At 49.7% G+C, this 16,199-nt stretch overlaps 1 protein-coding gene across 2 annotated transcripts; it reads right to left on the bottom strand.

The window, feature by feature from the left end:
• Positions 1 to 825: 825 nt before the first annotated feature.
• MIIP (migration and invasion inhibitory protein) lies at positions 826 to 10,697 on the bottom strand. 2 transcript variants are annotated; one of them, XM_081491454.1, is made up of 10 exons: positions 10,642 to 10,697; positions 8,389 to 8,572; positions 7,806 to 8,141; positions 7,285 to 7,366; positions 3,941 to 4,049; positions 3,802 to 3,854; positions 2,951 to 3,080; positions 2,698 to 2,794; positions 1,464 to 1,598; positions 826 to 1,166 (listed from the first exon to the last, which is right to left on the bottom strand). In XM_081491454.1, the coding sequence occupies exons 2-10, from the start codon at positions 8,500 to 8,502 to the stop codon at positions 1,077 to 1,079; spliced, it is 1,146 nt and encodes a 381-aa protein (XP_081347580.1). In that variant the 5' UTR covers positions 8,503 to 8,572; positions 10,642 to 10,697; the 3' UTR covers positions 826 to 1,076. The 2 variants fall into 2 exon arrangements, with proteins under 2 accessions (XP_081347580.1, XP_081347581.1); XM_081491455.1 differs by lacking the exon at positions 8,389 to 8,572.
• Between the last annotated feature and the right edge of the window lie 5,502 nt (positions 10,698 to 16,199).

The raw sequence follows: 16,199 nt of genomic DNA, 5'->3' as shown, positions 1-16,199 counted from the left end.
GCCCCAGTGTGACCCAGGACAAACAGATAGTGTGAGCAAGTCAGCAAGAAATAAGTCTTTGTGTCAGACCACTGTAATCTGGGAGTTAATTTGTTGCTGTGGCGTAACCTCACTCATCCTAATATATGTGCTGTGGCTGACGGGGAAAGGTTTTCTCAGCTTCACAAGCTCCAGGTGGGAGCCACAGACCACAGCCCTAGTTCCACCCCTCTAAGCTAGAAACCTCAGAGAAAGCACATGCCTTCCCCGGGCTTAGGTTCCCCAGCTACTCCATTTTTATCCTACAAATTAGAAAGTTCATATTATTCAACATATAGGGAGAAAGACAGGTGCTGCTTACTAATTCAGGAGGGCAGAGGTGAGCGCTTGCCTCTGAACCCTCCTGGCCTTTTGTTTCCCCAGGTGTCCCTGCTGGGGCTCTGAATCATCCATGGTTTCTAGGGTTGGGCTTGAGATGGAAATAAAGGAGACATTGGACCCAGGAACTTTAAGAGCATTCCTTTATCACTGGACCCTGGTGTCAGGGGCCAAGAGGGGAAGGGCTCATTCACTCCCCACTGTCACAGCTTCAGCCTCATCTACACGGGCCGGCCTGAGACCCCAAGCCCCTTGCTGAGGGGGCCTTTAAATGCTGACCTTGACCCCAGCCTGCTCTGGGGACCCTCACCCCGAAAAGAGCCACACTCAGTGCTGGATCCACTCCATCCAGCACAGGCTGTCACAGGTGTCCCTCCCCAGATGAGGAGGGCCAGGCTGAGGCCAGGGTACCTCCGAGGCTCTGAGGGCATCGGCAGGACAGACGCGGCACATGTGGGAATCTGGGGCTGCAGGGAGCGCTGAGTTTTATTTACAAACATGTCACAGAATCCCCTCACCCCAACACCAGGGTCCCCTTCTCTGTCCCCAGGAAGGAGACAGACCGGGGCCCACAGACTGGCCCAGCCTAGGAAGGAAGGTGGGGCCTGAGTCCACCTCCAGCCAAGGCTTGGCAAGGCTCCCCTCTCATGGGCACCCCTGCCAGAGGGGAGAAGCTGAAATGACGGCAGGAGCACCGTTCACCTCCAAGTGGCCAGTCCTCAGGGCTTCGGCCGGGGGGAGTGGGGCCGGGGCATGGAGGAGGATTCTGACCAGATTGGGGTGGGGGGTGGGACCCGCATTGGCACAGCCTAGGGAATGAACAGAAAGGTGTCAGAGGGGGTCTCTTTGGGATGGGTCCCCCCCACATCCAGCCTCATCCCCTTCTGGATCTCAGACTTGGGGTCAGCTTCCAGGGCACAGCAGGGTAGCCAGCGGGGAACAGTGGAGACTGGAGAGGTGCCAGGCATCAGGGCCAGGGAGATGGGAGCCCACAGAGAGAGGTTTCCAGGCTCTGCTCCCCCACCCACCCAACCCCTCCTCCAGAGACTCTGCAGTCCCCAGGCTGTTCCAAGGCATCTGCCCCTCCCAGGGCACCCTGGACATACCAGGTGAGGAGAGCCGGTGGCTGATAGCTTCTGATGATGGGCCTCAGAGGAGACACTAGACCAGAGGTCCAGGCTCTTGGGGGCTGAGCTTCCCTCAGACTTTGGAGGGATAATGTCCCAGCCCAGCAGGCAGTGCTGTGGAGAGCAAAGGGTTAAGGTACCTGGCTGGGGGTGGGGCTCCCCACTGACCAGGCAAACCCAGGGAGGGGCTGCACCTCTCCTCCAGGACTGGCAGCCTCCTCTAGGACAAAGCTGTGTCCCCCATGAGGGTGGAGGGACCCCCTCCTAAACAATCATAGTGTCCCCCACGACTGAGGCTCCCCCAGGGCAGAGGTCTGTGTCCACCACTGTTCCCCCAGGCCTCCTTTTCCTAATCCTGCAGACCCAGACCACAGATGGGCAGAGGGAAGGCCGTGGATGCTGATGGAGCACATCCTGTGTGCCAGGCTCTGCTCCAGGCCCCTAACAAGTACTGACTCACTGACCTGGCCCCCACCAGCCCCATAAGCCTGAGGACAGTATATTGAATCCATTTTACAGACAAGCAAACTGACTTTCCTCAGTACTCCTTCTCCTCGCTTCCACCCCAGCATCCCCGGTCTCAACTGGGAATGAGTGGGGTCCCCACTGACCCCTGTCCTACCCAGGAGGCACAAAGGGTGGCTCTATGGGGAAGGCATCATGGAAGTATAAGACCCCAAGTTCCACCTGGCTGACCATGGACAAGGTACCTCCCCTCTGCCTCAGTCTCCTCATCTGTAAATTGGAATAACAGCACGACCTGCACTCTCTGGAGAAAGAAATGGCAACCCACTCCAGTATTCTTGCCTGGAGAAGCCCATGGACAGAGGAGCCTGGCAGGCTACAGTCCACGGGGTCGCAAGTGTCAGACACGACTTAGCGACTAAACCACCACCACTGCACTCTGTCGCTTGATCCCACAAGATAAATCCCCCGAGGACTGTGCACACAGCACACAAAAGCATGAGAAATCAGATCCTTCTGCATTATGCCAGCTCATGGGCAGTGAGCTGGGGTAGGTCGGGAGCCTGGACTCCCTCAGGGAACAGGTACAGCACAGGTGACGTGACTGGCCCAGTCTGAACTCCAGAGACTGGGGTCCTTGAGCCCAGCCTCGCTGTGTGGCTCTGGGACAGTCCCTGGCCCTCTCTGGGCCTCAGGATACATCCAAGAACCTGGGCCAGACAGGGGGCAGCCCTACCCCCATCCTCACCCGGGGCAGCGCCAGCGTGTCGGAGGCGTCGAAGCTCTTCCGCCGGTGGATGCGGTGCCGGTGCGGGGGATCCAGGACGGACAGTGGAATGCTCACCCTAGGGGTTGGTGACAGTGGGGGCACTCCTGCAGGTCTCTCCAGGCTGCGATGGGCCGACCTGTACCCCCCTCAAGACCGCAGGCCCCAGGCTCTGCTCCCCCCTGCCGCTGCCCCTGTGACTCCCCTGGGTGTCCTGCCCACTCGGGCCACTCACCTGACCTGCGCTGGCTCCGCCACGGTCCCCGCACCCCGCTGGTCCCGTGGCTTCTTACACAGGCGGCAGGGGGTGCCAGGATCCGCAGGCACCAGAAACAGGCGCCGGTTGACACGGTAACAGTACACGCCTGTGAGACCAGAGAGGAGAAGTCCCTCCTCAGCCGGGGAACCTAGACCCCCTGGACCTCAACCATACAGGCCCACCAACCCCTGCACAGCCCCAGTGGCCACATTCACAGGCCCACCCACGTGTACACAGAGCGTGCACACATACACGTGCTCACACACAACCACACTGAGCACCACTTTCTACTCAAGCATGACACACACATGCACACGTGCTGGCATCTTCATACATTCAAATGTCATCTGTGCAAACACAGAGCACTGCTTCATATAGTCACATTTGTGTCCATATACACTGTGTTTATACTTGTAATCACACACACAATGCACACACATATATGTCCACATGAACACGCCTCACACACACATGTACACACATGGATACATACACTGTACGCTGCACGTACAAACCCACAACATAGACTCAGATGCTCACGTGACTGAGCCGGAACCCCTCTATCTCAGATGACCCACATGCAGAGAGGAGAGGAAGAGAGTAGGGGGGCATGTGGGAAACAAGGCAGCTGGGGAGGCGGGCAGTGAGTGCAGAGGGCTGGCCCTACTCCCCATGAGGCCAGGCCTCAGCCCATTCCCACCCCCTACCCAGGGCTCACCACCCTCTGTCGGGAAACCAGGTTCCCTCCCCGAGTCCTCAACACTCAGCTGCCTCCCAGGCCCCCAGGCCTTGGCTGGGCTCTGGAGTAACCAAGTGTTTACACTCACATTCGTGGTCCCCCTCCACAGCATCTCTCTCCTGCAGGCCTAGGAACTGGGGTCTGTGAGGGCGAGAGGGTGAGCAGGACAGGGCAAGAGCGCAAGCAGGCCTGAGCCTCCCTGCCCACCGTGTGCCTGCCCTGCTCACTCAGGGTTACTGCAAATACACTCCTCCTTGTTGGCTTCCCGGAACTTCTGCAGCTTCGAGAAGAAGGCCTCAGGCTTGCTGGTGACAGGAGAGGTGTTGTCCAGGGACCCTGGGGGGACAACGTATGAAGGAGCTGCTGTGTGGCCAAGACTCAGGGGGTGCTCGGCACTGGCACCCTAGGCCACTGAGTCACGTACATACCTGGAGGGGTCCCTCAACTCACGTGACACACGCATACCCAATCATCCGTGCAAAAAGTATTTATAGAGCGCCTGCTACAAGACAGACACTGTTTCACGTGCTGGGGAAAGAGCAGCAACCTAGACAAAGCCCCCGCTCCTTTGAGGCTTACATTCTAATATGGCCACAAACCAGTCGCTAAAGAAACCTGAGATACAATGTGGAAAGGTGACACCTATCAGGAAGTAAGAGAGAAAGAGAGTCAGGAAACTGAGCTTGGAGGGCAGAGGGGCCAGAGGGAGCTTTCCTGAGGATGTGACACCTGAGCAGAGACCTGATGAGGGAGGGAGGGAGCCACGGGGACATCCCAGGCAGACAGAAGAGCAAGTGCAAAGGCCCTGGGGGAGGTGTGTGCTGGTACACTGGAGTTACACCCAGGAGGTGAAATGGGCAGAGCAGTGAGAGTGGAGGAGATGTGACTGGGAAACCACTGATGGGTCTGGGAACAAGGAGTGACACGATCAGATCAGCCATGTGCTTTTAGAGTACTCTTCTGGCTGCAGCAAGGAGAAAGGAAGAAGGCATACCAGTGAGGAGACTACAGCAGGCATCCTGGTGGAGACAAGAGGGTGAATTCTAGAAATATGTTGAAGGCAGGGCTACCAGGATTACAGTGCATGAAAAGGAGAGGAAAAATCAAGGCTGATCTCCAGATTATGGCCATTAGCACCATGAACAGAGCTGTTGCCAATGGAGATAAGAAAGACTGCAGGAGGGTGGACCAAGAGTCGTGGAAACCAGGACCTTGATTTTGGACCTGAGATTAGTCTAGGACACCTAGTGAGGCAGACAGAGAAGAAAGTCAGATACACAAGTCTGGAATTCAGAGGAGCAGCATGGGTTAAGTGGGTGAGAAGAGGGTGAGGAGACTCTTAACACTGAGGGGCCTAGGGAATTTGGAGGTGGGAACAAGGAAGCAGATCCGGCAGAGGAAACTGGACGAAGCTGCCAGGGAAGTGGGGAAGAGCCAGGGGGGTGCCCAGGTTTGGAAGCCAAGGGAAGAAAGAGCTTCGGGGAGGGAAGAGGGAGTGGCCACAGCATGGCTGTGTCCATGCTACTCAGGGGCCAAAAAATGTGTGGACTGAGAACTCAGCTGGGAGCTGGTAATGCAGTGGTCACAGCTAACTCGGGGTGGTGTCAGGGACTAAAGCATGATTTTAAGAAAAAGTCAGGGAGATAAACTAGAGATGGCAAGTCAAGATGGCCTTTAGAGGAGTTTCATGATAAAGAAAAGCAGAGAACATGGGTGATAACTAGAAGCAGGAGGGGAAGTCACAGACTTAATCAGTTCTCATTAATACTCCCAGCTTTACCCCAGATGTGAGACTTTGCTAAGCTTTTCAGTCTCTTGGCCCTCAGCCTTCTCATCTATCAATGGGGACAGTAACAGTATCCACCTGATCAGATGATTGTGAAGCGTCAAGAAATTAATGGGAGGAAAGCTCTTGGGACAGGGCCCAGCACAGGACAAGCGTTCCATGAAATCAGTTCTTATTAATACTCCTCGGTGTTCATATGCTGACGGAGCAGAATGATGGTGGAGGGAGGACAGGAGAGAATTACAGGAAGCAAGAGCTTTGGGAATCAAGAAGGAATGGGGCCAAGCGCACAAATGCACAGACAGGCCGGAGACAGGAGCTCAGAAAGGAGAGAGGTGCACACGGACACAGGGCAGGAACGGGGCAGGCGCCTCCGCTTTCCCAGAGACAGGAAGCAAGGTGGTGAGCTGGCAGACAGGGACTATGTCCCCTCTGCAGGGGCCCAGCAGCCCCACGGAGCGTGGCGGGAACTAAACCTCTCTGTGTATCAGTTTCCTCCTTCATGAAAGTGAGGCTCCAACAGCCCAAGCTCTGAAGGCTGTCCACTCACTCTTTCAACCAGTGTTGGCTGAGGACCTATGGTGTGCCGGGCCCTATTCTAGGCTCAAAGAACACAGCAAAAAAAAGACAGCCAGGCCCCTGCTCCAACGGAGCTCATGAGTTAGACAAGAAACAAGCAAACAAGATGATTCCTGAGAATGAATGAATGAAGAACACAAAAGTAGCTGATGCGACAGGCAAGGATGCAGGGGCGGTGGTCCTACGACCCTGTGCTTGTGCAAGGCACCTACCATTTGAGCTGAGTGCTCAGTGATGAAAAGGAACCAGAATGTGTGAATCTGGGGAAGTCCATTCAAAGCAAAGGGAAGAGGGACTTCCATAGCAGTCCAGTGGTTAAGACTCCGTGCTTCCAGTGCAGGGGGTATGGGTTCAATCCCTGGTCAGGGAACTAATATCCCACGTGCTGTGCAACACTGCCAAAGCAAAGAAAACAAGTGCAAAGGCAGGTGGCCATGAGCACACAGCAGGTTCAAGGACCAGCAAGGAGGCCAACGAGGCTGGAGTGAAGAGTCAGAAGATAGATGGTTAGAGGTCATGTCACTGGGCCAGCAGAGGCCAGATCATACCTCAGAAGTCTAGATAAGGATTTTTGGATTTTACTCTAAGTGCTAGCTTCCTAGGTGGCGCTAGTGGTAAAGAATCCTCTTGCCCAATGCAGGAGACATAAGAGACCTGGATTTGATCGCTGGGTTGGGAAGATCCCCTGGAGGAGGGCACGGCAACCCATTCTAGTTTCTTACCTGGCGATCCCATGGACAGAGGAGCCTGGCGGGCTACACGGGGTTGCAAAGAGTGAGACACAACTGAAGTGACTTAGCGTAAGCACTAAGTGCTAAGTATTCTGAATGACGTGATCTGATTCCCAGGTTTCAAAATTCATTCTGGCTGTTGAGTCAAAAATGGAGGATAATTGGGTTGGAAAGAGGCCAGAGGGCGTTCAGCCAGGAGGCCACTGAGGTGCTGGGGGAGTGGGGGGAAACGTAAAGAGATGATACACATAGAGTTTCCCAGGGCCTGGCACATAATAAATGCCAAAAAAATACGGTGGCTCTCATTCATTCAACAAACACTCGGCAAACACCATCTCTTGCTTTTTTCACTGCGCCAAGGGCAGAGGCAGGAGACATGATACTGAAGATGCTCCCACCTGGTGGGGGCTCAAGTAGATGCATAAGCAAGCTAGGGCCCCCACTCCCAATCTCCAGGCCCTGGGGAGGGCCACACCTGCAATCCAGTCATAGCCCAGGTAGGGTCTGAGGCGCCAGCTCTTCTCAGGCACTGGAGACTCCTTGTTGGTCATTCTTGGCTGAGGAAGGAGGCAAAGAGGGGAAAGGTTGTGTCAGCAGGCCCAGCCCAAAGGAGGCCCCACCTTGAGGGGAGGAAAGGGGCTATGTCTTAACTTACACCCTGACGTAGGCCCCAGGGCTCAGCTGAGGGCTTGGGGGCTGGAGGACAAGAGTTTGACCCCCCCACTCCCCCCACCATGTGTGACTGTAAACAAGTCTGTCCTCTGAACCTCGGTCTTCCCATCTGCACAATGGGGCTAGTCACCTTCTTCCCAAAGTGCTCTCTGAAAAATTAATGGCCACAACTTATCAAGCACTCAGGCTGAGCAGGACACGACTCACAGTACCTCCCAGAAGCCTCTCACCCTGGAAGGGAGGCTGCCCGTGAGTGCATCTGTCAGAGGGGAAATTGAGGTTCAAGGAAGCCCCATCAATGGCTGCCCCACTCTCCCACATTACCTTGGACAACTTGCCCTGTTGAGCCAAGATGGACCTCAGGGCCTGGGCCTCCTGGGTTCCTGGACTGTCCAGCTCTGCTGAAAGCTCTGGGTCACTTGAGTCTGAGATGGCCAGTAAGGGAGCTGAGCAGGGCCTCGGTGGGCCCTGGGACTCCTGGTACAAGCATTTGGCAGGTGGGAGAGAGTTCATTCCAGAGCTGGCCTCGCCAGGCCAGGACCTATCACAGGGGTCACCAGGGTGGGCATCTTGTGGGCAGGAGGCTCTCGAGGCAACTGAGGACATCTCTTGGGACGATGGCATCTCTGAGTCATAGCTGCTGCTCGAGTCCAGGCTTGACTGGAACAGAGAGGCTGGGTCACCAGCCATCCACCCAGCTGGCCTGCATTAGGCATGAAGGCCAGCTCCTCATCCTTGCTCAGCCTCTGCAGTGTCCCAGACCATACCTTCCCATGCTGGGCCTCACTCAGTTTTCTCATCATCAGTAAAATGGGCGTACTGCATAAGAGGACCTGGAAGGCCTGGATTCTGGCCTGAGGGTTAGGCAGCCCCTCTCTCACCCCTGGGACTTGGCCAAGGCGCTTACCTCTGAGGCTGCCTTGGCCACAGACCGCCGCACGGCATCCTGCCCGACCCACAGTTGCCTCAGGAGCTCCTGGTTGAGCTGCCGCAGCTGTACTAGGTCCCTGGTCTCCACCATCCTGGGCTTTCCACAACAGACGTCACCAACTCCCGGGCCACAGACTGCCCTCGGGGCTGGGTTGTCCTACCTGAAGCCAAGACAGAGAGCATGACAGCACTGAGGAGGCTGTCCTGCAGAGCCAGAGATTCCAATCCCCACTCTGATATTCCCTGACTGTGAAACCTCGGACAAGTTAATTAACTTCTCTGTGCCTCAGTTTCCTCATCTGCCAAACAGATGATAATGGCCTCAACCTCGTAAAACTGTTGTAAGGACTGAAGGAGGTAATGCATATTATATCTAGTGGCCCAGTGGTTAAGACTTCACACTTCCAATGCAAGGGGCACGGACGGGTTCGATCCCTGGTCAGAGAACTAAGATGCCACGCTCAGAGCCGCCAAAATATTTTTTAATTAAAAAAAATCTTAGTACAATGCCTGGCACACACAATGAGCGCTCAATGCTGCTGCTACTGCTGCTGCTAAGTCGCTTCAGTCGTGTCCAACTCTGTGCGACCCCACAGACGGCAGCGCACCAGGCTCCCCCGTCCCTGGGATTCTCCAGGCAAGAATACTGGAGTGGGTTGCCATTTCCTTCTCCAATGCATGAAAGTGAAAAGTGAAAGTGAAGTTGCTCAGTCGTGTCCGACTCTTCGAGCCCCCATGGACTACAGCCTACCAGGCTCCTCTGTCCATGGGATTTTCCAGGCAAGAGTACTGGAGTGGGGTGCCATTGCCTTCTCCAATGAGCGTTCAATAAATGCCTATTATTGTTAAATTGGCCAGAGCATGTTTCCTGACATGTCAAAAGAGCTCAATCCCTCCCCTTTAACAACCTTAACTATGAAATTATGCTTAGTTTAATTTGTAGAAATCAACCCTGAATATTCATTGAAAGGACTGATGCTGAAGCTCCAATACTTTGGCCACCTGATGCGAAGAGCTGACTCACTGATGCTGGGAAAGACTGAAGGCAGGAGAAGGATGAGATGGTTGGATGGCATTACCGACTCAATGGACATGAGTTTGAGCAAACTCTGGGAGATGTGAAGGACGGGGAAAACCTGGCCTGCTGCAGTCCACGGGGTCACAAAGAGTCGGACACGACTGGGCGACTGAACAACACCTTAATTTGTAGTGGACAATTAAGGCAAGTCTACAAATGTAAAACATTATAACTTTCAAATTCAACACAAATCAGATTTCTGAAGGGACTGATCCCTCTCTCCTGCCCTCCCTTCTTCTTCTCTCTTTCTTTTTTTTTTTTTTTAACAAATGAAGACATTCAGAGAAATTAAAATACTAGCGTCAGGTCACACTGCTTGTAGGGGCACAGCCAGGATTTGAACCCAAATCTGGCTCCAGGGTCCATGGTTATGACAACCTTTCCCCAAACAGTTGGAGGGGGGCCTAGGAAGCCACCTCCTCATTCTTCAGCCTTTGGCCTCCCAGGAATCTGGGCTCAAGGACACATTGATGCCTCTGGAAGAGATTTCTGCCGATTAGGGGAAGAGGCTTCATCTTCTCTCTTGAGCTCCAAGCCCAGATTCCTCCAACTAGAAATTCAGTCTCCCCCAGTACACACAATCCCTTTCTAACACTGGGTCCAGTCAGACACCCTGCTCTCAGAAACCCTGCCCTGACGCCAGCCCTTTCATCCACACTCCTCACCTGTGGACCACCCATATCCGGGCCCCCTCCTCAAGGCCCAGCTGCAAGGGCTAAAGCAGAGAGACCTAGCCCCCACATACACCCACACAGGGAAGGGAGGACAGTAGAGATGCGAGTACAGTGGTGGGAGGTGCAGACAAGTGGGGAAGACAGCCTGACCCCGGTTCCCGCCCTCATCTGACTGAACGACTTTGGGCCTCCGTTTTCACATGCCGTTAAAGAGAGAAAACCTCTGGCTCTGGCGGCGCTCTGGAAAGCTAAAGCTGCGCCAAGGCGACGGGAAGGCAACGTTCAAGAGACACACACCGGGGCAGCGGCAGTGCAGCGGAACGCAGGGGCGGGACGCCCCCCCACACACCAGGGAATGGGAGACTCGGCCTCCCTCTTCTTTCCCATCGCGGGACCCGGACGCTCCGTGGAAGTGCACGTGGAGCAATCCGTCGAACCACTCCTCTCCAACCCAGGGGCCCGCCACTTCCACACTCACCGCTGGGAAGTCGGGGAATCAAGCTGCCTGCACCAGCCAGCGAAGCCGAGAGTTCCGCCAGGGCTACCCTCCGCGTCACCAACTGGGGGCGGAGCCTGATCCGGGCGCCCTGATTGGCCAGACGTGGGGCGGAGCCGGAACGCTCTTGGGAGTGTTACTTCGCATCAGAAGCGGCAGTTTCAACATTGGGGCGGGACTCAAAGCTGATTGGTCAACTCCGAGACGGGGGTAAATCGTCGGAATGGGGCGAGCCCCCAGAAGACGGGCTCCGATTGGTCCGAACAAGGCCTTGGTCTCTTTCTCGTTTAGCTGCGGCAGTTTTAGCTTCTCGACCCGGGAGGGTAAGCGGCGGCCAGCGACTCATGCTTTCATACTTTCTTTCATGTACTTATCTTGCCTGTTTTGTGCCAGTAGGCACTATACTAATAAGCACTTCAGTTCAGCCGCTCAGTCGTGTCCGACTCTTTGCGACCCCGTGGACTGCAGCACGCCAGGCCTCCCTGTCCATCACCAACTCCCGGAACTTGCTCAAACTCGTGTCCTTCGAGTCGATGATGCCATCCAACCAACTCATCCTCTGTCGTCCCCTTCTCCTCCTGCCTTCAATCTTTCTCAGCATCGGGGTCTTTCCAGTGAGTCAGTTCTTCTCATCAGTTGGCCAAAGTATTGGAGTTTCAGCTTCAGCATCAGTCCTTCCAATGAATTTCAGAGTTGCTTTCCTTTAGGATTGACTGGTTTGACCTCCTTGCAGTCAAGGGATTCTCGAGAGTCTTCTCCAACACTACAGTTCAAAAGCATTAGTTCTTCAGTGTTCAGCCTTCTTTATGGTCCAACTCTCACATCCATACATGACTATTGGGAAAACCATAGCTTTGACTAGATGGACTTTTCTTGGCATAGTAATGTCTCTACTTTTTAATATGCTGTCTAGGTTGGTCATAGCTTTTCTTCCAAAGAGCAAGCATCTTTTAATTTCATGGCTGCAGTCACCATCTGAAGTGATTTTGGAGCCCAAGAAAATAAAAGTCTCTCACTGTTTCCATTGTTTCCCCATCTATGTGCCAGAAGTGATGGGACTGGACGCCATGATCTTAGCTTTCTGAATGTTGAGTTTTAAGCCAGCTTTTTCACTCTCCTCTTTCACTTTCATCAAGAGGCTCTTTAGTTCTTCTTCACTTTCTGCCATAAGGGTGGTATCATCTGCATATCTGAGGTTATTGATATTTCTCCCTGCAATCTTGATTCCAGCTTGTGTTTCATTCAGTTCAGCATTTTGCATGATGTACTCTGCATGTAATTTAAATAAGCAGGGTGACAATATACACCCTTTATGTACTCCTTTCCCAATTTGGAACCAGTCTGTAGTTCCATGTCCAGTTCTAACTGTTGCTTCTTGACCTGCATACAGATTTCTCAGGAGGCAGGTAATGTGGTCTGGTATTCCCATCTCTTGAAGAATTTTCCACAGTTTGTGTGTGATCCATGCAGGTGGTGTTAGAGTCGTCAATGAAGCAGAAGTAGATGTTCATCTGGAATTCTTTTGCTTTTTCTATGATACAACGAATGTTGGCAATTTGATCTCTGGTTCCTCTGCCTTTTCTAAATCCAGCTTGGACATCTGGAAGTTCTCTGGTTACATACTGTTGAAACCGCGCTTGGAGAATTTTGAGCATTACTTTGCTAGCATGTGAGATAAGTGCAATTGTGCAGTAGTTTGAACATTCTTTGGCATTGCCTTTCTTTGGGATTGGAATGAAAACTGACCTTCTCCAGTCCTGTGGTCACTGCTGAGTTATCCACATTTGCTGGCATATTGAGTGCAGCACTTTCACAGCATCATCTTTTAGGATTTGAAATAGCTCATCTGGAAGCAGAAAAGAATTATGAGAAGTCTCTGCCTGGAGGACGGGGAGATAGCCCATGGGTAAGATATGAACATAGATAGCTATGATCCAGTCTGTAAAATATGGGCAAGTTTATATGACGTGCCTACCTTATGACAGGTATTTTCCATATACCAATGCGTGCCAACCTCATAAATGTGCTTTAAGATGAGTATTATTGTCCCATTTTACAGACAAAAAGAAAAAAAAAAATGAGGCCATGAGAGATGAAGTGACTTGCCCAGAACTTTTAAAAGCAATCAGTGTACTATATTCGAAATGGATAACCAATAAGGACCTACTATATAGCAGAGGACCCTGGCAGGCTATGGTCCATGGGATCGCAAAGAGTCAGACACAACTGAGCCGACTACCACTTTCACCTCACTTCATGTAGCACGGGAAGTTTGCTTAATGTTATGTGGCAGCCTGGATGAGAGGAGAGTTTGGGGGAGAATGGATACATGTATATGTATGGCTGAGTCCCTTTGCTGTTCACTTAAAACTATCAAAACATTGTTAATCAGCTATATCCTAATACAAAATAAAAAGTTTTAAAAAAAAGCAATCAGTGTAATTCCCCAATTAACAGAGGAAAGGAAAGGAAAGAAAGAACAGCCATCTCATTAGATTCAGAAAAATCCACCAAGTGTTGTCCCCTTTTCTTCGTAGCTGGAAGTGGAGTGCCACAATATTTTAACTTAAAGCAGTGTTCCAGCATTTGACAAAATCTAACATTCATGTCTGATTTTTTTAAAAAAAATCTTCCAAATAATCCAATTTAAAAATGGGCAGAGGATCTGAATAGACATTTTTCCAAAGACATACAGATGGCCAACAGGTACATGGGAGGATCATCAATATCAATAATCATCAGGAAAATGCAAATCAAAAGCACAGTGAGTTATTGCCTCACATGTGTTAGAATGGCTATTATCAACAAGACAAGAAATACTAAGTGTTTGCAAGGATGTGGAGAAAAGGGAACCCTAATGCACTGTTGGTGGAAAATCGATGCAGCCACTGTGGCAAATAGTATGGAGGTTCCTCAAAAAATTAAAAATAGGAAATTCCCTGGCATTCCAGTAGTTAGAACTCCACCCTTCAAATGAAGGGGCCACAGGTTTGATCCCTGGTCAGGGAACTAGGATCCCACTGGTTGCATGGCATGTGGCCAAAAAAATTTTTTTTTAATTAAAAAAAATAAAATTACCAACTTTTCAGCAATTCCACTTCTGGGTATTCATCTGAGGAAAACAAGAACACAGATTTATGCACCTCCATATTCACTGAAGCATTCTTTACAGTAGCCAGGATATGGAAACAATCTAAGTGTCCAGTAGTGGGTGAATGGATACAGAAAGTGTGTTATATATGTTACTAAATGCAAATCATGTGCCTGACATATAGTCAGGCCAAACATTACCAAAACATTGGAGTTTAGAGTTATCACCACTTCAGTTCAGTATTACACTAGAATTCTAGCCAGTCCAATAAGAAAAATAAAAGACATCTAGAATGGGAAGGAAGAAGAAAAACTGTCTTTATTTGCAGACAGCATGATAATAGAAAATCTCATGGTGTCTACAAAAAAGCCTACTAGAATCCTTAGTTTTGCAAAGTGTCAAGATACAAGATGAATATACACAAATCAGTTCTATTTCTATAAAAAAATCAGAATAAAAATTTTAAAATATCATTTAAAATAGCATCTATAAAAATAAAATATTTAAGGATAAACATGACCCAAAAAGTACACATATACTTTAAAAATTATAAAACAGTGTTGAGAAAAACTAAAGACTAAACAATTAGAGAAACTGTGTTCATGGCTTGAAAGATTCAGGCAATCCCAATCAAAATCCCAATAAATTTCTTTGTTGAAATTGATAATTTCTAAAGTTCGTGCAGAAATGCGAAGGACCAACATATCCAGAGAAGAAAGACTTGCACCATCTGACGCTTACACCACCTGCTTCGACTTATCATAAAAGTACGGAAAACGAGAAAGAGCAGGACTGGCCGTCAAAGTAGACAAATAGGTCAATGGAACAGAATAGAAAGTCAACAAATTGTCCCACACATACATGATGAATTAATTTTTGATAATAATGCAAAGCCAGTTCAGTGGAGAAATGACAGTCGTTACAGCGCATGGTACAAGAACAACTGGATACTTAGACGCCAAAGACACACACACCACAAAACAAAACACATTTCTGAAAACCCTCTCTTTGTACCACGTTTGTACCATATGTAAAATTAACAACTCAAATGAATCATAGATCTATTTGTAAAGCCTGTAAAACTTCTAGAAGAAACCCTCAAAGAAAATCTTTGTGATACTGGATTAGGGAGAAATTTCTTAGATATGACACCAAAACGTATAACCCCTAAAAGAAAGAATGGATAAATCGAACTTTGTCAAAATTAATAACTTCTGTACTTTGAAAGACATTGTTAAGAAGATGGAAATGCAAGCCATAAGACTGGAGAAAATATTTGCAGATAACATGTCTAATAAAGATTTGTATCCAGATTATATAAAGAATTCTCAGGATTTCCCTGGTGGTCCAGTGGTTAAGAATCCACCTTGTAAAAAAAAAAAAAAAAGAATCCACCTTGTAATGCAGGGGAGTTGCTGGGGAGGAGAGTTAGATTCCTGGCAAATAAGATCCCACATGCCATGGGGCAATTAAGCCCGCACAACACAATTGCTGAACCTGTACATCACAACAAGAGTGTCTGTGTGCCACCACAAAAGATCCAGTATGTTGCAACTAAGACCTGATATAGCCAAATAGATAAATAAATATTTTTTAAAACTCTTACAACTCATAAGAAAACAACCCAATAATTTGAAGTATATTTTATTTACCATACTGTGTTACTTTTGTACAGTGATTCAGTTATATATGTATATATTTTTTTCAGATTCTTTTCCATTGTATATTAATATAAGATATTGAATACGGTTCCCTGTGCTATACAGTAAATACTTGTTGTTTATCTACTTTATATATAGTCATGTGTATCTATTAATCCCATACTCATAACTTATCCCTCCCCCACCCCAACATTTCCCTTTGGTAACCATAAGTTTGTCTTCTGTCTGTGAGTCTGTTTCTGTCTTATATATAAATTCATTTGTATTATTTTTCATTTTAAAATATTTATTAACTTATTTATTTATTTGGCTGCACTGGGTTTTAGTGTGGCATGTGGGATCTAGTTCCCTAACTAGGGATCAAACCCAGGCCCCCTGCATTGGTAGCATGGAGTCTTAGCCACTGGACCACCAGGGAAGTCCATTTGTATTGTCTTTTAGATTGCACATATAAATGATATCACTTCACTTAGTATGATATTCTTTAGGTCCATCCATATTGCTGAAAATGGCAATATCTCATTCATTTTATGGCTGAGTAGTATTGCTATATATATAGGAGCCTGGTGGACTACAGTCCATGGGGTTGCAAAGAGTCAGACACAAGTGAGTGACTCACTTTTTCATATATATATATAAAGTGGACTTCTTTGTCCATCCATCTGTTGATGGAGTCTTAGTTTGCTTCCATTTCAGGGCCAAAAAACAACCCAATTTTTAAAAGGAGTAAAAGAACTGAATAGACATTTCACCAAAGAAGAAATGCATACAGATGGTAACTAAGCCCA

This window comes from Giraffa tippelskirchi, chromosome 5 (assembly GCF_054371585.1).
Source record: "Giraffa tippelskirchi isolate mGirTip1 chromosome 5, T2T-mGirTip1v1.2.pri, whole genome shotgun sequence".
Classification (NCBI taxonomy): domain Eukaryota; kingdom Metazoa; phylum Chordata; class Mammalia; order Artiodactyla; family Giraffidae; genus Giraffa; species Giraffa tippelskirchi.
Note: the sequence above shows the minus strand (reverse complement) of the source record. Positions and strands in the feature narration are given on the sequence as shown.

Coding starts and splice junctions, on each gene's coding strand:
- MIIP (XM_081491454.1), bottom strand. CDS start 8,502: ATGGTGGAGACCAGGGACCTAGTACAGCTGCGGCAGCTCAACCAGGAG. Junction 8,142..8,388: donor TGGCCAAGGCAGCCTCAGAG/GTAAGCGCCTTG, acceptor TCTCTGTTCCAG/TCAAGCCTGGACTCGAGCAG. Junction 3,081..3,801: donor TGTGGAGGGGGACCACGAAT/GTGAGTGTAAAC, acceptor CTGGTCTCACAG/GCGTGTACTGTTACCGTGTC.